This window comes from Chlamydotis macqueenii, chromosome 1 (genome assembly GCF_036417535.1).
Source record: "Chlamydotis macqueenii isolate bChlMac1 chromosome 1, bChlMac1.mat, whole genome shotgun sequence".
Classification (NCBI taxonomy): domain Eukaryota; kingdom Metazoa; phylum Chordata; class Aves; order Otidiformes; family Otididae; genus Chlamydotis; species Chlamydotis macqueenii.
In genome coordinates, this window is record NC_141556.1 from 191,729,879 (window position 1) to 191,756,127 (window position 26,249).

The 26,249-nt window shown below is 36.9% G+C and overlaps 1 protein-coding gene across 2 annotated transcripts in view; it reads right to left on the reverse strand.

Moving 5' to 3' along the window:
* Positions 1-1,252: 1,252 nt before the first annotated feature.
* The window catches only part of FRY (FRY microtubule binding protein), a 170,033-nt gene continuing 145,036 nt past the window's right edge, over positions 1,253-26,249 (reverse strand). Inside the window, exons 53-62 of one of the 2 annotated variants that reach the window (XM_086771999.1) lie at positions 25,575-25,736; positions 21,821-21,984; positions 20,424-20,613; positions 15,374-15,523; positions 14,425-14,523; positions 13,868-13,951; positions 7,830-7,847; positions 5,105-5,215; positions 3,273-3,466; positions 1,253-2,705 (exon numbers count right to left, since the gene is read on the reverse strand). In XM_086771999.1, coding sequence (XP_086628125.1) covers positions 2,447-2,705; positions 3,273-3,466; positions 5,105-5,215; positions 7,830-7,847; positions 13,868-13,951; positions 14,425-14,523; positions 15,374-15,523; positions 20,424-20,613; positions 21,821-21,984; positions 25,575-25,736 — 1,431 coding nt within the window. In that variant the 3' untranslated portion in view covers positions 1,253-2,446. The remainder of the gene's footprint in view (positions 2,706-3,272; positions 3,467-5,104; positions 5,216-7,829; positions 7,848-13,867; positions 13,952-14,424; positions 14,524-15,373; positions 15,524-20,423; positions 20,614-21,820; positions 21,985-25,574; positions 25,737-26,249) is intronic. The other variant, XM_086772000.1, reaches the window with a different exon arrangement.

A 26,249-nucleotide genomic window follows, 5' to 3' on the forward strand; every position in this document is an offset into this window, starting at 1 on the left:
TGTATCCAGTTTTGAGTCCTCTATATGAGAAAGAAGTTGATCAACTGTAAGGAGTTCAGTGGCAGCCCCCAAGCTGGTCACAGGGCTGGAGCACTTGTGCTCTTAGGAGATGTTGAAGGAACTGGGTTTATTCAGTCTGAAGAAGAGAAGACTTCCAGGTGACTTAACAGTAGCCTGTGTGGTTGTGGTTACTGAGGAACGATGGAGCCAGGCCCTTCAATGTGGCTCATGGTAATAGGCTGAGAGACAACATACATAAAATAAAACAAGATAGGTTCAGACTGGATAAAGGAAGAGCTTTTCCACCATGAGAACAGTCAAGTAAAACAGGTTGTCCAGGGAGGCTGTGCATTCTCCATCCTTAAATGGTTTCAAGACCCAGCTGGATAAAGGCCTGAGTAACCTGACCTGATCTCATGGCTGACCTTGCTTCAAAGTGGAGATTGGACTAGATGACCTCCTCAAGTCCCTTCCAACCTGAATTTTCCTGTGATTCTGTGATCTGTAAAATATCCATGATTTCCTCAAGTGATAGAGCAGATCTCAGCTTTCACCATCCGCTAAAATTTTTGCAGATTGCCCAATTACAGTTCTGAATAGCTTTCAAAAGTGAAATACATAACTGAAATTTCAAGACTTCTCTAACCCTTGCACCTTATTTTACTCAGAAAAATAGCTCTGTGATTTGCCTGGCCTCTGTTTTGTCTGGCAACTACAACTGTGCAGCCCTCTGTGGACTGCAAAATCAGAAAATCTGTAAAAGAAGTAGATTTCACCCCTTTTATGCATCAATACAAGTATTTTTTCAAGATCTGTGTAAAATTGTGCAAACATTTTGAAAATGAAAAAGAAGTGAAGGGGAGAGGGCTTTACTGGATTCTCAGAGCTGAGGCTAGTACAGCAGGCTGGACAGTTTTTCTTTTACCTTTAGCATGAGGGGAAAAAAAAACACCAAAACCCAATGCTGTAATTAATAGGACCATTACTGATGTTTTTAACAGAAACAAACCTGCAGCTCCATTTTGGATTTTTTTTTTTTTCAGTTATGAAACTGCTTTAGTCAACATACTCTTCCTGGTTGAACTTTAACTACAGACTGACAAAAAAAAAAAAAATCATTACATTTCTGACTGGTTTCTTGCGGTGTAATGAACGGTTTCACCATAAACAATGAAAAAGGGCTGTGGATCGTGGATCCCATCTGCAACAGTATAGATCCAGACAAGAACACAATCTCCACCACAAGCACATATTCTGTTGTGATTATATATGACTTTTATATTTTAGTTAAATGGATGTACTGAGCCAAATATCAACCAAAGTTACTTCACAAAAATGGTAAGTGTATTTACAAAGTGAATAAGTTACACAGTTGTCAGAATAAAAGTGTCTCAGATGTGGAACAGATTTACATGCATACATTTAACATTGGACAGCAGTTAAATGTAAGAAAAAAACCATACAGGTATGACTTTTATATATACATTACGAATAAAATAAGACATCTCTTTAAAGAAACTTAACGAGAACTTGCATTTCACGTTAATATTTTTACTTTTTATACTGAAAATTTATATTAAATAAAAATATGCATGCATAACAGTTCAAAAGATTTGACTCTGTGATAGGACTTTCTCCTACAAAATGGCAAGTTAAATTAGATCAACCATCCTTTAATAGTATAAATATATTCATAAAAGCAACCCTCTAGTAAAAAGCAGCCAAGGTCCTTTTAAAAAAAAAAAAGAAAATCTACCAAGACCATTCATGATGCTTGGGGGGCCTAAGAACAGACCTCTGCAATATGATCCAGTACCTTCAGAGACAGTAGCCTAGTAACATTAGGAAATGTACTCCATAGCAGCTCGTTGTTTTAAGATACAGTAATCAAATTACAGTGTACATTAAACTGTAGTCCATTTACAATTTGTTTCATACACACAGGCTCTCAGCTTTTGACCCACAAGTTTGCGAGATTCTGTGGCCAGCTTCATTCTGCCCATCTTTCACTCAAACAAATAAGAGAAAAAAAGAAAAAATGTACAAGATTTTTTTTTTAACAAAAAAATATTATTTCATGAAGGAAACATTGCACTTTTGCCAACCTAAAATTAATTTGCTATAAAGGAAGTATTGTTCAGTGTAGTAGGCTTTGGTATGCAATGGAAGTCACTTCTTCAGTAGTGAGTTGCAGTTGCTCAGTGAAATGCTAACTGATTTTTGTGCAACAGAGAACAAAGGATGTTGTCCCAGATGCTCTATGCTACCTTTGTCCTTACAGTATTGCTACACATTTGAAGTTCAGCCCATATCTTTTTAGAAGAAATCCTAAATGTAACAAGAGTGAGTGCAGTTTGACCAAACCTTTGTAAGGCTGAGAAGACATTGAGCCACCTCACTCCAACAGGGCAGCACTCCCAGCTTGAAAGAGGACACAAGAGTCCTGTCAGAGACTTGTGCCGGAAACGCTGGAGTCTGGAAGAAAAGTATTGATGACCCGGTAACTCTGAGCTCTGCGAATCATGTCGCGGATCTCTATGTTCAGCTCCATTAATTTGGTACAGATTTCAGTCAGGCTCTGGTTGGAGCCCACCAGTGCATAGGTGCCCGTCTGACCCAAGGTTTGGTGCCGGAAATAAATGTTCAGTAGTGTCTGGACTTCATCGTCAGAGCTACTTCCAAAGATATCATTGGGCCACAAAATCCTGCAATCAAACAGCAAAAGAATGTGCGTATCATTATGGGTTTATTAGCACAGACGGTGATCAAGATCTCTAAAAGGAGAACTGACTTGCATATGCTTATAAGGCAAAAGCAACTGACTGTTTTAAGCTAGTCATTTGTTACTCAGGCTCTGGTATCAAGCACTGAAGTCACATAAAAGCGCAATTTCCACTATCTAAAAAAAAAAAAAGCTTAAGAAAACTCATTCAAATAAGTCAAAGTGAAACTGGGCTGAATGTTAGCTGATGCCAGTGACATACACCTGTCAGGAATTACCTCTAAGAGTAAGAGATTCTTAAGAGCCGCACAGAAGTACTTTCGATCTACACAATGTAACTAAACAATATCTTCATTGTTGCAAATGTACATGCTTGTATTACTGATTTGATATTGTTACTTGTGGCACACCCCTACAAAAGTTAATAATATCAATGCCCACATGTACCTTGTTGAAATACATTAAATTAATTATGCTGACCCAGCACATAAAATTAGGAAGATAATAAATTAACTTGAAGATCTAATATGAGCCATGTAGCAAAACTTGCCTGCATTCTCTTATTTGTCGGACGGCTTTCACAAGTTCATTGTTTTTCAAACACTCCAGCATGGACTGAATAGCTGCTTCCGTAGAATTGAATGTGGGCTCAGATTCTGTTGCCAGAGGCTCAGCTGCGATTGCAGCAGTAGCATCCTTAAGATTTTTCTTCAGCTCACTCAGTTCTCTTGACATATTTAACAGCTGTTCCAAGGAGAAAGATGAGAGACAGGTGTTTTCATTCTCCACAGGCACCAAAAGGAGTAGGTATTTCAAGTCTGGTCTTACTACTACAATAGATGTGCGTATTACAGAAAAGACCCCATTTTAACACAAGGACATTTCTTGATCTCTGTGCTCTGTACAATATAGGGAAAACACAAACTACAGTTTTTTAAGCTTTGTGCTTCCTTTAACCCTAGGCTGTATTTTTGGCTTGCTAAAATGTAAGAGCATACGTAAACAATCTTTTATTTTTCACCCCTGATATTTTTTTCATACGATAGTGGAAAAGTTTAAGAAAACATTTACTTCTCTTAGCAATTATGTTGTTATTTATTTACAAAACACATGCAGAATCTCATACGATTAACAGATGGATAGGAGTTGTATACCCCTTTGTCAGGCCAAAAAAGTTAACGTGGCAGAAGACTCATAAATAATTCACAAGTGAACAGTCCATTTCTAAAGATCTACCTTTTAATGCTCTATCACATGAACTAACAATGGAACTTCCTTTAAAAGCTTACTGCTCCAGCTAAATATGCAAATTTTACAATGAAACAGTTATTGCTGGTATTATTGTTCCCCAGTTCTATAGGCTGCGTTATTTATAACTATCTAAGAAAATCAGAACTGCAAAATACAATTCAAGAAATCAATTATCTTATAAAGAACACAAAATATGTCTAAAATTTAGACTACTCTAAGACTAGATGCCTACTGTCCTGTCTTCTCTTAAAAGTGAAAAGTCTGGTCACATTATGAGCCAGCCTTCAGAACGGTTCCTTAACATACAACAAGTTTGTACTACTAGCACACCATCTGATGAAACAAACCATTTCCATTTATAGAGAATCTCTAAACTATTAGAATCTGCCATAAAATACATTTTATAGCTTCACATTTTGTTTTACAGTTGCAAGCAAAGTACAATAACTTATTCCCCTCAATAGTTTAAAATATATACACCTGACCAGGAGAAAAATACATACAGAATGGCAAGTTAAATCTTTCCTTGAAGATACTTCAAAGTATTACATATTTTATGCAATTGCTGAAAATAAACTTGACTAACAGTACGACACAGCACACTATCACTTTTGACCAAAATAGCCTTTTAGTTTTAGATAAATCTTTGTATTTTACTTTAAAAAACACTTCACAAGAACAATACTGTTAGGCAAGTTTATTTTCACCAATTGCATAAAATATGTAATACTTTGAAGTATCTTCTATGTGTGTGAAGAAGACTCATTTTCCCTAAAAAATATGGCCTCAATTAAAATAAAAATAGTTTGCAAGTGTTAACATAGTGTGAGCCTTGCCTACATGTAAAGTGTGTGAATGAAGTTAAGACTCCATATATCATTCTAGTTTGTTACCACTGACTTAAATGATTTTTGAAGACTGAATGTATGGAAGATCCCAGTCTCCAAAAGTACAATAAATTACATCTTGCCTATATTTTAATGTGGATGCTGATGTACTGAAGGGTTTTGTCTGCAGGCTTATATTCAGGGTCAGATAGTGTAATCTTTGGTCTAAGCCCACAGAAAGAAAAATAAGAATATGAAAGTAAAGTGGTATTTTCAGTATAAGACTTCGTAGTTTGTTACATACCTCTGGCATGGAACTGACTTCATGCACTTGTCCGATAAGTTTACAGTAGGACTGAAAAAGCAACAGCAGCTGGAAATGCAGTTTATATAATCTCTGACACAGTTCCAATTGCTAAGGAAAGATTTGTAGGAGATGAACTAATTAATAAAGATCAGCAAGTTGGGATAATTTTCAATAACGAATAGAACACGTTAAGATAGTTCAGTTTTTCCAAAAACATTATTTTACTGAAGTATGATAATATACTCTTTCAGAAAACAAGTAACATTCTTTCTTCTGCAAGTCAGTCATATCCAACTTTTAAAAGCAAAATTATAATGGCTAGCTCTCACGTAGCACGTCAGCATCAATCTCAAAGCAGTTTATATAGGTTAGCTTCACTGTCTCCAGTTTGCAGCTGGAAAGCAGAGGCAGAATATGGGGGAAGTGACTCTTCTGCATAGAACATAAAACTCTCTAAAACTTCTGAAATGCTCAAAGACCTTTTCTAATAGGATGGAAATCTAAGAGAGAAGCAATGAAGTAGTTGTCCAAGATGTCAAAGCTCCTGCCTGCTTCTCTCAGGGGAGAGGGACAGAGGCAATAAATCCAGCCAGGAGCGGGAAGAGGAGGAAATGCCAGCTCTGCGACTTACACCTCAATTCAGGGATTTTCCACCATCTTAAAGAAACCATACAACAGGTGCACAGTTTCATGTGTAAGAGGACATCTGGCTTGTACAATTTATTCTCTCAGATTACTGTTCTATGAATATTAACCTGTTTCCTCCACTGTAATGCGCAGCACCACACAAAAGGTGTCAGACACATTGACGTAACATGCGATAGGCATGTCTGCCAGAGAAATCAAGTTAATATGTGCATGGTCCTGGTATCTGTGTGCCTATCAGGAGGGGGAAATCTCCTGGTTCCACAGCTGGATCATGGTGGGGAAGGGAGGAATATTTAATCTTTGGCAAATTAAGGAAGAAGTGAAAATTCTGCAAGTACCTGCCAGGAGGCCTCCTGACCCTTTGGTACGAAAGCCTTACAGATTTCAAACCATATTTGATTTGTCTTGTCTTACAGACACAGTGCCCAAGGGTGGGCTCAGTGATCTTTCAATTTTCTTGGACAAATTAGAGCAGAGTTTCATGCCAAATATGTCAGAAAAGATGAAGATGGTATTAATAACTTTGCTTCCTTAGAGCACTTCATACATGCTTAGCTACCAGCATGTACTTCAGCTGTTTGCTGAACTGGGGTCTGTGCAAATGCCAGCACAAATACTAATAAACAAGCACTTTAAAAATATCATAAGCATTAATTTGACTGAAGTGTTTCTTTACATATGGTTCAATATAGAAGTGCCAGAGGTTTTATTATTAAGCCAAAATTAGAACCATATCCTTAAAGTCCCAGTTCCCAAAATTTCTGTACCAACCAGACAATGCTGAGGGGCTGAGGTCAAAAGAGACATTCTTTGGCAAATTTCAGCTTTTGTAAGGGAAGGCTGGACACTTTTGATACAAAAGCAAAGATCCATAGGAGCTGAAGGGAGGCCAGGCAGATCCTCAGTGGGGAAAAAAAGGGAAGGGACAGATGTGCAACTTGCTAGGACAGCACTGACTTGTGGGAAGGGACAAAACCTACTGGTGGCCATGATAATGAAGAGGCAAGGCATGAGAGACGCTGCCTGTTAAATAAACCTGCCCAGATGCCATTCTCTGTAACTGAGGCCATGAAGCACTGCCAAGCTTGCATCTGTGTGGCTAATTGTTCTCCTCCCAAAATAAAGAATGACTGTTTAGATACAACCTCCTGGAAATGTCTCCGACTTCTGTCTTCTCTTCAATCATGCTCGGGCATGTGAGCGGCTGGCTGGTGCCCCAGCCAGGGAAGGTGCTAACAGTTCGTCCTAACGTCAGCCTGCGGAGACAGACTTGCCCCCTGGTTCTGTTTAGTTCACTGGTAGAGACACAGCCCGAGGTTGTCTAGTAGGGATCAAAATCACTCTGGATTTTGGAGAACTGGCAACACTACAGAGCAGTTAAACACACATATTCTTGAAGTTGTCAGGGAGTTAAAAATTAATTGAAAACCAGGACACAGCATAACATAATTAAAAAAAAATTCATGATAGCTTGGCATGTAACAGTTTGTTTGTTTTTTTTTTAGTCCTTGGAGAACAATAATTCAGTTTCACCCTTCTGGCTGCTAACCTGAGTGAAGACAAACTAAAGTCAAATTGAAGACTCAAGTTTGACTCACTCAGTATTTAGTTATCATATAAAGCAACTCAATTTTTTGTTCTTCCTGAGTAAGTATTAGAAACCAATTGTGGTGAAACTATTCAACAACATATAAAGAAAACCAATTTGAAACTTAACTGTCAACTATAAATTCCAGTTTTTCATTTGGACAAATTGAAAATTATTAATTTCAAAATAAGAAAGAATTTTATCTTCCACTCCAGCATATTATATCCATTCAAAGGCTTGAATTTTTAACATTTATGTAAAAGACCAGTTAGAACAGCATATGAAGGTGTCAGAATTTTGGCACAGTATTTTTAGACTTCACAAAACACACCTTAGTAAATTATTTTAGTCAGTGCATGTAGAACCACATATTCTACAGGAAAATTATAACGAAAAAGGAAAACATACTTAGAAGTAAAACAGTAAAATTGGGGTGTATTAGTCCATCTAGAGATGGACAAAGAATATGAAAGAACTTCAACTTACTGCAAGAGATTCCATTTGCTACACAGCAAGCATGGCACAGGAGAAAAGGAAAGGAAAGAAAGTATAGTGTCAGTGTAATGCATGCAATAGGAAGCACAGCCCATCTTTAATAGCAAAACTTGTCAGCAGTATTAGCAATGCTTGCCTCAACCTGGTAACTGGTTGGAAATATCACATACAACATGCACAGCATTCTTAATAAAAATCAAGCTTTAATTCTCATGGTAAATTCCAGTCTAAATATCCTCAGATCTTCAGATTTATTAGTTTTGATTTATCCCACTCAGTAGCTCAGGAACTTACAGTGAAATTGTGTTATAAAAATTCTTGAAATAGTACTTTTATTTAAATTTGCTTTCTTTCTTATTAAAAAGAGCTCATATTGCAAAGTACTCAAAAAATTAGGCAAGGTTTTCAAGTGATGAACAAAAATGAACTTTGTTATTTACAAATATTTTGTTATTTATAAATACTTATATTTTTGGACGTAATAGATCTAATGACATTTCCAGGACAAGCTTTGTGACTGCTGGGTTTATTACTTGGCACATCACAATGGAAACATTTTGCATACAACTTTTTAGGTTATGACTATCATATGAAAAAGAAAATCCATGGAAAATGCCAGTTTGTTTTCACTACATAGCAATACCACAAGTTGAGACAGCTTTGTATTCCTTCCTCTTACCAGTAATGATTCACTGATTCGTAATTCTGGAGCTATTAAAATGTCAGTGTACGTACTGTTGCAATAGTAATAAAAATTCTAATTGATCTACAGTAGCATTTCAAAGATTAGGGGACTAACTTATTTCCTCAAAAAAACAATATTCTTCTTTTCTTTGCCAAGAGCTAAGATTTACACTCTGTGTATGTCTAATGTAGCTTTCCTTATTTTATATAGATTACATTCTCATGACTTTTTAGATGAACAGAGTAATCATGTAAATGCTGGAATTAACAAACACAATGACATCTGTTCAGTTACAGCCTGATGTCAGTGCATATGCACACAGTGTTAATAAACATTTGGAATTCTTATTGAAACTATTTACTTTACCATCAATGCACCATCAATGCAAAAGCAGCAAACCTAGAAATGCAAAATAATGCTAACTTTGTATAGCCTGACAAAGTATTTCAGTCTGGCTTCTTTCCATGACTCTTACTATTAAAAAAATAGTAAGTATTGTCCCAAATCCTGCACTACTCTTCCATAAAACCATAACAAACTAAGCTTTAAGCTCTTGTGATATTTAATTTTATGCCTGTAACATTGCTTGAATAGTTTCTGTTTTTTTTCCTTCTATTTAGTACTCTTGAAAAAACATCTTTATATCTTGGCTTCCATGCAGCGCATGTGAATTAAGCATTGTAAAGCTAAATTGAAGATAAGAAGAGGACAAGAGCAGACAGATCATGGTGCTCTAGTAAATTCACAGATGTGCTGGCTTGTGTTTTTCAAATCTTGTTTGTATCTGACTTAAGCTCCCCTAAAGTTTAGCATGCCACCAAGTTTCATTTGGACTTTCAAAAATATTGGAATCCACAGATAATTTCTAATTTGCCATGGAATTTACTTTAATGAAGAGTAGGGGGAAGCAGCAAATAAGTGAATTCCATGGTCATCTTTTCCAGAAAATACTGTCTTCTCTGTACTGCCTTCAAAACAGGGCAAGCCAAAAAAAAGGAGCGGGGAAGGGTTTTCACATTACATGAAAAACCCTTCTTCTTCACTGAAAGAAAGTATACCAGATACAAAATCTCCCTAAGCTACTGGTGCTTAACTCCACATTGCTCTACAATTTCATGATTGTAACTTACTTCCTCTCTCTTTCAGCACAAAATGAAATATTCCTTGGAAGTTGAAAAGACAGTAATTGTCGGACTAAGTGATGTTTCTTTTAGTCCCCAGCAGCAAGGACTCAGGTGGAAGATCCTAGCCTTCACTCTTTTCAATTTCTAGTTTAATTCCTATAGTAAGGGAAGTGTTGTTTTAGATTAGTTGATAGGCACTACACAATTAGTGGTTTTGGCAGCTGAAAATACTGAATGTTTAGAGTATTTGGATCACTTGCACAGTCTTTTATGCAGCTAGTAAATGCTAGTCCTAAGAAGGACACAGCCCTTAGCAGCAACACTTTGAATTAGTTTTTTATTGAGACAGAGAATGACTATTCTGTACTATTGGCAGACCAGGAAGACAGCAAAGTAGTAATCTTTAGATCATGGGGCTTCTTGCTTTTTTCAAGGAATCGTTTTTACATACTGAAGAGAGATGAGAGTTACACAATTATTTCTTAAGACATAAACACTTCCATGGCAACTCAGTCTTCAGTCATTTATTGGCACAGGAGAGTCCCAACGTAAGAAAATAACCGCTGTGTGCAAGGGTTTATAATTGCAAGTGCATTTTATGAAGATATTCTATTTGATCTGACATTCCAGCAGACAAAAGCTTTTCCAACAATCCAGGAATCTGAGTATATATTATTTGTGTATGTGTGTATCTATCTATCTATATATCTCTATCTCAGAGAGAAAGAGAGGGAGACAGCATATGCTGTGCATTCTTAAATATCCACCGTACTTGAAGGATGGTACAAAACTATTCTGTCTAGAGAAATCTAACACACAGCTGCATTCCTCCTTTAGAAAAGCTGCCTGCCTCAGCCAATTTTACCTCTTTCAATCCATGGATCTGTCAAACAGCATTCAGATCATTGATTATGAAGAATTTCTAACTTAACCATGAGACTCACTGGGCCTTCAGCTTTACTGTAACTCAGGTCCAGATGACTAAGGTCCCAAGAGGTACGTCTCCAGTCTTATTGGTGGCCTAGAGTAATTGAACCTTTAGTCACAGGGAAACCCATAGAAACAGGGCAAATTTTTATGGGGTCCAGCATGTTTTAAACATCCATTAACAGATTGAGTTTGCAAAGCTCACATCCATTAGTTTGTGGTGAGCTTTGGGATAAGCAGGGTTTAAGAAAGGTGTGTACTAACTTTGGAGTTACAGAGTAAATGAAATGTCTCATTAGGAGATAAATACTTATTTGAATTAACAGTACTAATTGTCAGGAATAATAAGATCTTCAATGTATCTCTTTTCCAGGAAAAAAAAAACCCAAACAACCCATCAAGCAAGTCCTTTAACTAGATTAAAACAATCCCTGTTCAGTAGAGTTGAAGAATGAAGTGATAGCTGTACTCACCTAAGACTGTTACACCTAGACAGACAGCACAATAGTGTGGGCAGTTATCTTTTGCCTATAAATGGACTCATATGTCCTTGAGACTCTGTTGCTCAATCAAAACTTCCAAATCACAGACACATCCAAATCATGTCATCTATTACAAGAATAAGGAGGGGAAAGACATTCTGGGACATGAAGCTTTTACCCAATTTCAAGAAAGTTGCTAGTTGTAGTAGCTGACCTAGACAACTTCTATTTCAAACTTCTCTAATATCAAAGTATGCAATTTTTGCCTTTGCCCATTTTCAGTAACAGTAACAATGCTCAACAAATCATGTGCAATTATTTTGAAATAAGATCTGATTAGAGAATCTGGTGCCAAATTAGTTACCAGCATCAGCAGGCATTTGTGATGCAACCGCTTGTACTAACGCCAAATTTGATCTTATGTTTGTCTTGTCTGTGGAGAGGACTATTTTCAGCTCAAGCCTCTTACCAGGTGTGAAGCTCTGAGAATCTAAGATTTCTGCCTTCTGTAGAGCAAGGTGTTGTTTTTTCTTCCTTACAATAATTTCTGAACCTTTTCCAGAAGTAGCCTGGTTTTGTGCTTAGCTAAGCATTTTTTTAATGCCAGAAATTTTCAGTAGGATTTCAGGCTTTAGTCTAACCCTCAATGAGTTTAAGGGTTTAGACAGGTTCCCTTCTGACTACCACTATAAGGCAGATTTTTTTTCCTACAATTATTAGGTTCTTCAGACTTTCAGGTTGCGTGAAAAGAGGAGAGGAAAGATAAGAAAACAAATACTTGCCAGTCTAAGCATAATTTTTCCTTGTCCCTCCCTAATCACATGTCCTCAGTTTCCCTGGACTCTTCCTTCCATTACACTTTTGTTGAATAAATAGAATGTTCCTTAGGGAAGAGCGGCTTCAATGGACAGATGAATAAGAAGGGAAGAAAAGAAATATGCCTGTTGATCAAAGGCCTACTATCCTGTCAACTTCCAAGGAATAATGCGTTTTGGGCTGAAGAAACAATGCTGGGGAGAGACCAGGGATTCTTGCAAGAGTGAGAAACCCTTCTTTTCAGTCTGTCTGATAAGCAGTAAGAATGCTAAACCCAGCTTCACAAAACACACATTTAATTCTGAAACAGAGAATATCTAATTAAAAAAAAAAACAACACAAAAGGAATGTGATATTTGTTAACTTTTAGATACATTTAGGCCAGCTATATGAGCTCAGATCACAAATTCCTTATCCTCCACGTTTTCTCTTTCTCAAAAGAGAACCAATGTAGATTATAAGCAAGATATGTGATCCTCAACCCCATCTTATGGGTTTGCAAAAAAGGGATGAAGAGGGTAAGTTAAGCTGTACATACAAGCTACATGTATGTAACACTACAGCCTGAAGTCACTCTTCAGGGCAGTGCGCATCAGTGGGAAGAGAAAGCCCATGCACGTTCCAACAGTTACACCTCCCTGTGTATACTTTATCTCCCTCTCCTGATATACTTGCAGGAGAGGTAGCAGCATGTGTTCCAGGTCCTTTTTTAGATTTGAGAATAGTTCACTTGCTACTCCTCTGTACACCACTGCAGTTACAGAAGAGACAGTATCCTATTTAAATGCTTTGGAAGGTGCCTGTAACTTTTGCTGGTGCCAGTGCCAGGTGGGGGAAGATTGAAGTCTTCCCACTGCCTATGATTGCAGCCAGAGGATTTATTAGCAAATAAGGAAGCCAAAATGTAGGGGTGGCAAGGATTGGGGATTCTTGGGAAATGGCATAAAAAATTAAAATCAAGGGAGTTCAAAGACAGGGAGACAAATATGTAGAGGTGGGAAAGAGATGTTAAGAGAAAAACAGAAGAAAATAAATTGAATTGGAGAAGACAGACAAACTGAAACCAACATAAGAATAAAACAAGGTATTGGAAGAAAATGGTTACAACAGGCAACTATGTGTTCTGAAAAATGTCCAAATTATCTTTTTATAAGTTACAATACATGGAAAGAGGAAATGTCACTTTTTTTCTACATGCTGTTGCTGCTTCCTGATTTTGGCTAATTCTCTCCAGCTCCCTTTTTTCCCATCCCTCTATTCTTTTCCTCCAAAAGGAAAAAAACCCCCCAAAATAACAGCTCGTTCTACACCACTAAGATACCAGCTGTTTCCTATACTTCGTATATCAAATAACAGGAATGCCTGTTGATGGTGCTGGTTTCTGAAAAGATTGATTTCTTAACTGGAATCAACCATTAAAAAAAATATATATTTGTATGGGTATACATGTGTGCATGTGCGTGTAAAGGTTTCGTTAAAAAGTAATAGATATTTTGCCTTAGCTATAAATACTTATCTACAGCATTAATTATTTCACTGGGCATTTTACAGTCGTTATTTCATAACTACTGATCTGAGTGGACTTCAACCAGGCAAGTATTGCTGTTAGGCAGACACAGTCTGGAACAGCTGTAGATAAAATAGGTGTAATGTGGAAGCACAGTACACCAGGAATAATTTTCAGAGACACCGTGCAGTGGGAAACGGCTGCTGCAAGACCTTTTAAAAGGGAAAGCACGCACAACCCAGGCAAGGTTAGCTCTGCCTCCTTGTCTAGACCAGGAAGACAGCAGTATTGCCTCCAAATACTTCCCATTTCCTGTGGTCAGGACTGAGGCAACAACAATACCTCGGAGCCTTAAGTGTGAAAACTGGATTACACCCAAGCCCAGCAGAGAGACAAAGAGGAAGTACCGCAGGGTCTTGTGAGTCCGAGAACAAGATATATCACGCGTGTCACTTTACAGGAGAGAGATAATACTGCTCATTCATTACCTTCTCTTCTGAGTCTCCTGGCTGGCAGGTAATAACTCCATCTCGTGAGCCCCCAGCAAAGGTTGCTTTGCAGTTTGCAAGCCACTGTTTTTAGAGAAATTGAAAGACATGCATAAGGCCTATAGTTTGATTTGAAGAAAGGTAAGCAGTATTTTAGTTCCACATCACAGCACGTAAACAAATAAAATTTTGCAGTTGCACTTTGTGTTCACACTGAGTGCGACAATTTGCTTTGACTGTAATTCAAAAAGTGTAGTTTTGATTTCTATTAGTATTTGAATTACATAAACCAAGAAAATTAATTAATTGTTGAGCAGGAGAAAGGAGAGACCAGAAATATTAAAGATACCAATGTTTCTAAAATTAAGGGATACAACAGCTAATTTTAGTTCTGGTTCATATGTTCAGGAAGAAAAATGTAATGAATTCAGTATCTGAAGCACGTTTTCATACTGAATATTAGTTTAAACAGATCTGAGTGTATCTGCAGTCTCCTGACATAATCTAGTCTCACCTAGACACATACAAAACCAAGAATGTAACATAATCCGACATACCGAGAGCGTTGCTTCTTTCCTGTTGTTGTATGTGTCCAGGTACTCCTGCAGTTCTAAAACACTGAACTTCAGTTTTTCAAGAAGGCCACAAGAGAGCAGCTGGAGAAATTAAATCAAAAGGGCTAGTAAATGTCACTATAAAATAATACAAATATTAGCAGAGTAGAAAGTATAGTAAAGGTCTTGCAAATGAATACTTAGATTTACAGATACTAATACTGAAAAATATTTATGCCAAAACGTACATACATAAATAGAATACTGTACTGAAAACTCAACAGCAAAAGTTGCACCTGTGAAAATGTGGAATTGAAATTGTGTTCTGTGTTTAACAGTTTTGCAGAGGACTTCCCTAAAATAAAATACTGCACAAAGCTTAATTAGTTAATCTCCACAGCTCTCTGATGATGTAAGGCACAGCTCTTCCATGGTCACAGCAGTGGGCCCAAGATTACATTTGGCAAGTTCCTACCTCTGTACCTCTGTGTGAGACCATGCTGTTCTGATGCTGTTGGATAAACACAGGCCAGAATGAAAACAATGGGAAAGGCCATCTCATTCATTCCCTAATATATATTTTTGTCATCCAGCTCACATCACAGTTCACTTAAATGAAACCACTAAACATATTATCATCTTTCATGCTGAACTATGTAAAAAATAGCTTCTCCTTTTTCATTTGTGGAGCCAACTGGGTCCAGTAGGCATCCATTTTATATTGTTTTTTGGCACACAGGCTCAACATACCACATTGCCCATCTGCCAGTACTTACCTAACAAAATAATAAGGAAAATTAATGGAAATTTGCTTAAGAACAAAAGATAAAAATTAGAGATAGGATGTGGGTACCTTTTCAATGTATCTGTTCAGGAGTTGCCCAGAAGCGAAACAGTCAGTAAAATAACACACTGCAATACTGCACATGCCTTTTGAAAGGAAAATACTCACTGTTTCTGCGTCTACAAAAAGGGTGGGGCATTCTGAACACGATGTTAACATCTGAGACGACCTCACAAACTTGGATCCTATTCCTCGCAGGTTGTCTCCCAAGTAACTAGCTGCATCGCAGGTTAGGAAGCAGAATCTTTTCTGAATATTCTGTAAAACAAAATACAGTTTATCACCTTCTTTACTCAAGTACAAGCTTCTTTCCTTTGTAAACAAATGGCAGGCTTTTTTGTCTTCGCACAATATCGTGCAAAACGGACCATCTCCCTTTGGAGAACTGAACATCTGCTCAAGGATACTGAATAATAGTTATTGTGCTGGAGACAGTGTACAGCTGGGCAGCTGTGAAACTAATTAAAGAATTCCTAATAATCTACTACTGAAATAAATTATTTCTTGTAAAGACAATTCAATCTTTATAAAGCCTTTTGCCCACAAGTAGCTCTTTTTTTTCTTGGCTGTACAGAGTTAACAGAGTTGACCAGCACATTACTTTTTCTGCTCATTCCGGGCATTGTTTTGTTAATATTCCATGTCAAGTGGCTAATCAGAGAATATAATGGACATCCTAATGCCAAACAGCAGCATGGAAAAAATCAGAAAAAACTCTTTGTTTTCCCCTGTGGGAAAAACCTTCTTACTAAAACTTTTCTGCTGCTTGGTAGGACTCCAGAAATACTACATTGCATCCGGGAATTATTCTCCTTAGATTTTTTTTTGTGTTTTGAGTCCTAAACCAGTCTAGTCTTCCAGAAACATTCTAGTGCTGATACTTTGTTTTCAGTGACTAATATATAAAGTGAAGAATAAATAAAAATAATATTTGAGTCTTGCAAGAACTGAAATAATGATATTGATAAATACACAGCAGATTTCACTGCCAAAATATATCTAAGGCCAACTGCTCAGCGGGTGGGAGTAACATGAAAATATTTTAAAAAATAAAAGTATGCAACATGTTTATATGATTCAAGCCCCGTTACCATGGGCATTTCTCTGAGGAATGTAGGTTAGCACCTGTATTATGATAAGCATGCCTCACTGGAGAGAAGTGCTTCCCAAATACCAATCTGGATGACAGAAATAAATAGCCCATTACTGCTCCTACAGTGGAGCATTGAAGTTAAGTACCTGAAATCAGGTGAGCTAATTCAAATCTTATTGATAACAGAAGCTGTTGGATTGAGTGATTTTTTTAAAAAGCTATATAAGCCCTCATGCTGTAGGTAGGGTTTACACTATAAATCATTTATAAAATGGTTAAAGAGAAACTTTCTCTACAGACCAATTTCATAACTGCTTATTTGTGAATCTCTCTCTGCAGCATCTGAACTGGCCATCTGAACACAGTTAAGATTGAATAGACTGATACTTGCCTTACTATATGTTTCTACCATCTTCAACACAGAAACAAAGCACTATACATGTCACTAAGCACATGGTTCAGATTCTCTGCTGCACTGAGTCTGCAGTAGAGGCAAGGGGCTCTTATTAATTATCAGCAAACCAGGTAAATTATTATTTTTATGAGCAGCTAGCAGAATCTGAATCATAGGGCTTGGTGACAGTTGGAGATTTATTGCTACAATGTCTTCTGAAAAGAAAGATTCAATCCAAGTTTTAGTAAAACTTTTGCTGACAACTCTTCTGGCAAAGGAAAGAGATCTAGATTTGATCGTAACTAACAGAAAAGAGCTAGCTGAGAATGTAAAAGTGGAAGGAAATTTAGAAAGACAGAACACAGGGTGTTGTAAAAACTTGAGGAAAACCCAACCAAACAAACAAACCAAACCAAGAGCAAAAGAATTAAACACAAAGTTCAAGAAAGGTGGGAACATATAAGAGATGAATAACAGGCACTACAGATTTGGTCAGAACAAATCGTATCACACTACTTAATTTTCATGACAGGCTAGAATTTTATATTCGGAGGAGAAGCAATTTATATGTAAATATATTAATTCATTTACTATCTTAGAAGTATGGCAGAGAAACCTGGTCTAGAGTTAACTAGGTGTGCAAAACCATATTCAGAAGTTAATTATCAGCAGTTCACTGTCCAATCCAAAAGATAAACTGAGTATGATTCCACTGGGGACTGTCTCAGGCACTAACCAAGTCATTAGTGAAAATACTGAGTAATGGAATATGCAACATACTTATTAAATGCATGGATGATTGAGCTGCAGGGGCTGCAGACACCTTGGAAGGCAGGATTAGAATTCAGACTGATCTTGATAAACTGGGAAAGTGGTACAGGGAAAAGAAAGAAAGACAAGGTTGTACACCTAGGTTGAAACAATCCACAGAGCACATTCAGGATGGAGAATAACCAGGGAGCAAAATTTTGTAGAAGATCTGCATACTAGATTGGGTTACAAGTAGAAAATAATTCACTGTATTCTACTGTACAGCAGTTAGCAGAGAGATGTTTTTAATCAGGAACATCTTCTGTAAAACAGGGAATCCTTTTCTAGTCAGTGCTGGTAAGAACTTAGGCTGAAATACAAAAGCTGCTCTTGCTCTTCAAGTAACACACAAACTGAAGAGAGCCCATAGCAACAGTGAGAAGTTTTGAAAATGTCACTTATGGGGAAAGTTGAAAGAACTGAGGTTAAATAAGAGAAGTTTGGGGTAGGTGAAGTCATGGTAATGGTCTTCAAAAATAAGCAGCAACTGCAAAGAGGAGAAGTACCACTGTATATAGAGCAAGAAGCCATGGGAATAAAACACCAAAAGAGAAGTTTTCAAGTGATAAGGAGAGTTAAGCATTGCACTACATTGCCTAGGAATGTTGTGAAGTTTCATCTTAGCCTAAAGGTTAAGAACAGTCTAGAGAAAAAAAAGTTAAAAAACATCTGAGTGCAATGAAAGTAGCTGAAATCTTTCAAGCAAGGTCTGAATGCAGTTTATATTTTAAGAAATGAGATTACTGGGAACAATAATGCCAACTACCAGCATATTATGAAGATGTCTGCATATAGTCGCTGTGCTTTGTGTCAATGTAGATAACAAAATATTCTCAGAACATTTTCTTCTTAACCTCCCGTTTCCTCTTCTGGGAAGAGAAGTTTTTGTAACAAAAGGGCTGAATTGTGGAAACTACTTGCTAGCTCTCAAATCTACTTGTCTTGAAACTGGCTGATCTGCTGGAAGACATTTGCTTTGATGGAATACAAAGAGGCAGCCGAAAAGATAATCCAGAGATCTCTGAGCTACGACTCGTTTATAGGAAAAGTACTTCAATAATTTCTGGAATTTTAAACAAGTTTAGCGTGTTGTGGGCAAACATCCAAGATACCATTAACTTGATGCAGACTGAAATGTAGGTGCCCTGGAAAATGCACTTCTTTCACTTCTCTAAGTATTTAGTTGACAGGCTCCTCCAAACAAGGATTTTGTTTCACGGTTACATATTTTGGCAGTACTTTGTGTTGCATACTGGGCTTGCTTCCAAAACTTCCTTTTAATGAGGGTCAAAAGTCTTTAAGTTAGTGGATGAGTAGCAAAGTTTGATGGTGCAAACACAATACAATTCCATACAAGCTGGGATCTTATGAAAAAAAATTTGGGAAAATAATACTCCTATGTTTTAATCCTGAAGAGGAGTACAAAACAATTTTATAAACGAAAAATATGTCTGTGACTCCAGCTAGAAAATTCTGGTTTGTTGCTACTATTAACATATTTTAATTTATTAATTTTTTTAGCACTGTTATTCAGGATTTGCTGTTACTGAAAATTTTTTGAGAGCAGTATCTTATCTTTGTCCTCTAGCATCAACTGAAGAAAGTGAGTAGGCTATCTTTTGAATACAGGGGAAGTACAACAGCAAATGTAGTGTGTGCATGCCAGGATTTGGAGTTAAACAGCTACTTTACAGGTAATGTTTAGGTCTTGCATTACACAGTATTATTTATTTAGTTTTCAGAAGTGTGACACCAATTCCTTTTCACCTCTCCAAAGAGAACAAAAAGGACAAATAACTCACAACGCTTGAACAGGGGTATTAACGTCTAGGACTGACATAAGGGCAGAAAAGCTGAAATACACATTGTTTTTTTTTTTTCCTTCCAAATGGCTATTTATCAGTGTTTAAAAGAATGTCTATAAGGCACCCATGTTTACAGTGGTGTAATGTTTAAAGGAGGACACTGCGTGCAGCTAGAGAAGACACGAAATTAACTCTGGTGGAGCACAGGGGAAATGGGATGGAGAAGAGATTCATATTGTATGATGCTTCCTTCTTATAAGGATAGTCTTAAAGATACAAAGATATTGAGATTGTATATTTATTAGTGGGGTACCCATTACTAATGAAAAATTGTGTATTTTGAGATGATGGATACTTAAACTCTGCACAAAGTTACCTAGCTGCTGTGTACACTGCTGCAGCACACTGAACATCCTGCATCTGCCTCATTTAAAGCAGGAGAAACGATTGAAAAAACACTTTAAAACTAATTACAGCTAAAACCAGACATCATTCCTTAGAACAGTACATTCAACTCCTTTTTTTTCTCTTATCTTTTTCTGAGATTTTTTTTTTTTCCAAGCATAGTGTTTTAAAAAGGAGAAATGTATTTCTAGTCTTCAGACTCAGTCTCTGGCATTTATGTTACATGAGGACAGCTGCACATTTCTATTTAGAGGACTAGGTACAGAATATTTAATAATGTTGACATTTACACGGGCATGGTCAGATTTCAACAGTTTGAGATGAAAGAACAGATTAACAGGCTATTTCCTGTCTCTTGCATTTATTGTTTCAGGCTGTTTGTAAAGCACTGAAGAAAATACTCTTTAAAGTGGATACACATCTTATAATGTTGTCTCCAAACCTGCAAGTATGAGATACATACTATTTTTATGACAAATTGGTCCTAGAAGGCAGTTACGCTTGAAAATCTAGTTTGGCAATTCTGCAGCATGCAAAATTACAATGGTTATATACCTAGTACTTCATTTCTGGTACTACTATCAAGAACCATCCTAACAGCCACAAACAATCTAAACATTTTGATTTTGTGTCTTAAACTTATTTTCTCACCTTGAACAGGGAAGAGAACACATGAAATGTATAAACTGCACAGGAACCATCAGAGTCGCACATGAGCTGGTTGATATGACTACGCCAGGCTTCTTCTGCATCATCACATGCTGCTGGCTGAAATGCAGCAAGGATGGCAGAGAAAAATGGTGAGGGAGGAGGGGAGGCATTTCGATCAACATCTCCAAAACTGAAGGAGAAATAAAAAAACAAACAAAAAAAACTGTGATGAGAGGAGAATACCAAGAATGTGGCAGATAAAATATGCTAGAACAGAGAGATAAAATCACAGGACCAATTACAGCACCTTTCTAAAAATATTCATGAACTTTCAAATTACTTTTGAAAGTTGGCAAGATGTTGGCTACAATGAGAAAAACCTCAAAATCAGAATCTTTGCCTTCAGGCCATTATCATCTATCTTCCTCCATCCCAGAATACTTGAATTGTTTCATTGTACCATTTTTAGGAGGAAGAAGGCTGAAACTTTATAGGATGATAGAAGAAAAACTCCTCTTCTAGGAAAATTTGGTTATAATAATGTATAGCAAAAATACTGAAAAGAACCTCAGTGTATACAAACATCATATATACTGACCTGTTTGCTTTCCTCCCAATGTAACAGACGGGAGAAGATCCATCCCTTCTCCACACTGTTCTTAGGACAGAGCATTATTTTGGCACTCCATGGTCAGTGAAAGAGGCTGACTACCATTTTTAAAGGGTACTCAGCTACTTGATCTTGTGTATTGTCCTTTGGGATGGAGAAATACTTCCTATGGCTCCTAAGAATGGGAACTGTGATGCTGAAACATGTTCCACACAGACAGAGAGAAGGCTTCTTTGCATATCCTCATTCCTTTCTTACCCTTTCCAAAAATACAGACTAATTGCAGTCTAACTCAGCATCTAAAATCTATACGGGCTCCATAACGCATAGAAAAATCTTGATGCTTTGTTGCTACATATACTGGGGTCCAGCCAAGCTCACCAGCAGCCTCAGGAGTATGCAGATGGGATTTTTGACAATATTGTGACTTCCTTATGACCCATAAGAAATCAGAAGGATTAATACATGGCTGATTTGTTGAACAGCTAACTAAGCAGTATTTCCATTACTACGAATCTTTAAAAATACTTTTTTTTTCTTTTAATTAAATATATTACATATATAATGACTAACTGCATAGATGCATGTACAAATCATATCTTGTTTTTCCTGAGTTGTATGATAATTATGCAGGTAATCAGGCCATTATCTTCTCACTGCTCTAAACTCATGAGAGTTTAGAGCCTCATTCATGTGGCCAAAATAGCCATTCCATTAACTAACACCTTGTTACCACGTTGTTGTACAGTGTAAAAGAACTTTTATGAATAATAGCATATGCAAGTACCTAGCAAGAGCAAATTGTTCCAGCCTGTCAACTTTCTCTTCAGTCTCTGTCATATCCAGACTAAGGCTGTCACTGCATTCAAATGCTCCAGGGAGTTCATTTGTAGAGCCTGAAAGGTCATCCTCATGGACTGCTGTATCTTGTTCTTCATGTACAGCTTCAACCTAGGAGAGTGAATGACATCTTAGAAAATAGCAAATTAGTAAGTTAATTCCACTAATAAATAGAATGCATTTAATGAAAAAACCCACCTGACAACATGTTAAATTGCACAGATATAAAGCCACAGATTATAAATTACATGAATCAAGTTACACTTCAAAAATACTGCATTTGCTTAACTTGCTGTCTTGGATCAACATTATTTTTAAGGCATTTCTTCAACATTGTCTAGCAAAGAATTTCAGATTTCAATGCATTTTGCAACATAGCAGGGAAGTATTTTTTTCAGGAAAAACAATAGGGTTCTTGTTACTGTAAGGCTGTCCTTGTTACTTAGCACTTTATAGTGTCCAAGAGTGTATTTATGCCTCTCAAAATATATATACTAAAAAATCATTGTCTGGAAGATTATATGCATATTTAGAATTAATAATTATTTTTTACCATGTCATTTACATAATAACTTCCACTTGAGAGGAGTCTGAAGCATTCCACAAGTCATTAAAAAGATTATGGTTCTATCATTTCCTTTCTTTTTCATCCATCAGCACCTTATGCTCTTGATTTCTTTCTGAAACTTCCCAATTTCTCTTGCATTTTTAGCCTGAATAAATTTCATTTCAGTTTTAATCTTTTGCTTTTATCTGCATCATCCATAGCATCCTGCAAAGCAGTTCCTGTAGGGATGTGTCCAAAACCACGACAGGATGACTGCAATGTGTAGCTCAAACTCTTATCTTTTGTGTTTGGGCTAACTCATGAGGCGTGTGTTTGTGTATATATGCATATGTGCATCTACGTATATGTGTTGGGAGCTGGTAGGGAGGGAAATACGTGGCAAGTGGAATTAAAAGAGTGAAGTGACCCTCTGCAGGTTACCAGACCTGCTTGGATCCTACAGATAAATTCTGGGGATTTGCATTTCTAAAAATTAAACACGACTTGTATCAGAAAGGACAGGATCAGAAACTAAGCAGGAGAGAGCTTTTTTTGGTTTGTTCTGTTTTCTAAATGAAAGGGATAGGAATGTTCTCGAGTCCAGGGTGAACGAAATGAATCAGAGCCCAAACCATCTTGAGAAATGAAAGCTATATGGCTGAATAGAAGCCAGAGCAGTTGGCAAGAAGCATAAAGGTTCATGCTTCTTCAAGAAGCAGTTAGTATTACCCACTTTCAAATACGAAATATTAGCTTGAAAGAACTATTTATTTGTTCACTGCAATGAGAGTGTTTGCATGAGGAAAACACATTCTGGTGGGATAGGGTTAGGGAGGAAGAAAGAGGAAGAAACATCTCCCGGTCACTGGAGGCTAATACGATGCCCAAAAAACAAAATAAAAAAGTGGACTCCAAATATTCATGCAGGATTGGAGTACGCTTCCAGAAATCTGTGAGTTTAGATAACTTGAAAAATACATAAAATAGCATAATCTGAATCCTTGTATACCTCATAGCATTATCCATCACTGCCTTCTAATCCTTTACAAATACTATCTTAATTATTGTGATCACTATCATTAACAGAAAATAAGTTTAACTGATTTCGTATGGTTAACAGTAATACCTAGATTTTGGCACTGAAACATTTGAGAAGAGGCTTACTTAATCAGCCTACTGCTCTCATTCACTCCATCTATTTAAAAGTTGAGATAGTATTTTCGTTTTTGCTTGCAATGCAACAGCTAAACATTTTTGTACCACAGTAAAGAAGTTACAAAAATTTTCCTCTGCATTGCTGACATACCATCAGCTCTCTGAAAATAAAAACTCAGAGGAAAAGATGAACAGGAAAGAGATCAGATTTTGTGTTATCAAGTTAAATAAAAATTATTTAGATGCAAGTTTCACGTTTTCTGAATAAAAATTGCATGACTTCTTCCATAAAATAAATAGAAAACCATTTTAACGTTGCTTATACTAACTCCAATTGGTTTTGAGCAAAAATACAGAAGTATGCATACTAGAAGAAAATATCTTTGAGGCAAAAACCACTAAGAAGGCATTTTGTGTAAAGTTTATCAATTCAAACATCTTTGTAACACTGGCAAATCCCTGACAACTTGGGTTATGTACTTCATACATAATCAATATCAAACCTGTCTCAGGACCGGCTGAATTTGTCTGTCAATCCCACAAGAAACTGCTGTGATTTTACATTCTTCACTTATTTATTTTTTCCAAAGCTTTTCATTTTTTTGATCAACACTGGTGCGTGGGTATTGGGTCATTAAAGACATTTTCACAGTAAAGATTCTAAACCCCCAGGCATATATGAAAGTAATGAACTGTGATTTGCAATTCTTAATGTACCTACCAATAGCTACTGCAACTGGATGCATGAGATTAGCCGCAGTCACCACCTGCAAACATATCTGTTCTGACTGCAGCTTCCTGAACTGAAATTCTGCCAGCTTCTGCTGCTGCTGCTTGTTATGTGGCAACTTGTCTACCAACAGTTGTTTTAACAAATTATAATGAGTTTATATTTTCTACAACCATTATTTTGAGAGGTTCCCCTCCTTTCCCACATTTTCCTCCTCCTGTCCTTTCTTCCTCCTGGGGAGATTTCTGACACAATTTGTTCAATATTCAGCACAATTCCAACTTCCTTTTCTATGATCTCTTCACTGGAAGTTTCCATTACTTCTATTATATGCAGCACTAACAGTACTGCATGAATTTTTTGTGTGGCTGCATTTGGAGGCAACCAAGGGCAAGGACTGGAATGAAAGCCAATGATTATACAAGCAACTATATTTTCCCCTGCCCCATTTTTTTTTTACACTGCTGTTCTGCAGAAATCACCCAATTTAGACATGATAGAGAAAGCTTTACTGGTAAGGCAACAGTGTCCTAAAGCCACTAACCTCTACACACCCCCCGCCCCAGATTATATATCTGTAGAGACATTGAGAGGAGTAGGTTCACCTGATTTCCTTCAAATGAGTATTATCAAACAGAAGATTAAAGAAACAGTCCCCACATTGATTATCACTTACCAGCCCTACTCTGTGTTCATCTTCTGATACAACTGTCTGAAACAAACTGTGCTGAACCTAGTTGTATCCTTGCAAACCCTGCCTCCCCATCCCCCCAATATTGTGGTAATGAATTTAAAATTTCTGAGTGTCTGCCAAAAGGCAAGAACTGAATCCAGTGAACACAACTGTACAATAGGTTCCCACATACAAAAAAATCTCAGAGAATACATGCATACACCCACCACATGAGTTGGCATATCATTTTTTTAAATCAGCATGAAGAACAAAAGAATACTCCCTTAGGGTTGTAACTTGTAGCCAGTTCATGAATTAGTCTTCCAATGAACTTGTAGTATCTTGGTGCATATGTAGTGCAATATACTTAAGAAACAATAAATAAAATATTTTACTGAAGAAAGTATAAGTAAAAAGGAAAGGATATGAATGCGCAGGAACAGATGAATGTATTGTACTATGCCATTACATACAGGAAGTCAGAATGTACTTGCTTTCACAGATCAAACCCTTCATGGAAGTGTAAGTAAAATAAACTTGTAAAAGTGTTACTTAAAATACAGTCTGTTTGGAAAAGAAAGTAAAAATTTATTCACCTTGGATCCTTCAGACACTTGGAGATTATTCATATCGGGCAAAGACACATCAAAGCTAGATGTTCCTATATTAAAATGATGAGGGTCTGCTGAGGTTGTGTCGCATGATGTAGAAAGTGAGTCAATATGATTTGTGTCCTCAGATGGGGAAAGATTTATAATCTATTCAAAAGACAACAAAAGCACAGAAGAACTGAGTAGACAGCTACCCTACCACACACTGCTTTTCTGAATACGCAAAGCTGACATTGTCTTAAAGGGCAGTGACGGTGGCTCTCTTAGTTTGTATGCAGACATATTATAACCCTTTCAACGTTTCTATCATAAAAATTGTATGCAAACAACCCAGAAGTGAACAATGAAAACCTGACACAGTTTACAAACTGGAGTCTTGTCCTATTTCCTTAAGTATTAGATAAATCAGAAAGATTTACTACTGGCCAAGTGTGCAAAATTGTCACACAGTTAAGTTGTGGAAAAAAGGGCAAATAATCAGATCTGATGTTTCTTCTGTTTTAAACTTTACATTAAAATTCCCATTTACATTTGCAAATAAGGGAAAATCAAGCAGTGACAAAACACTACATTGAGTGTCACCCTGCACCTGGGCGAGAGGAAACTAAAAGCCCAGCTTTCTTTTTAAAAACACAACCCTATCTTTTCTTAAATTGCAAG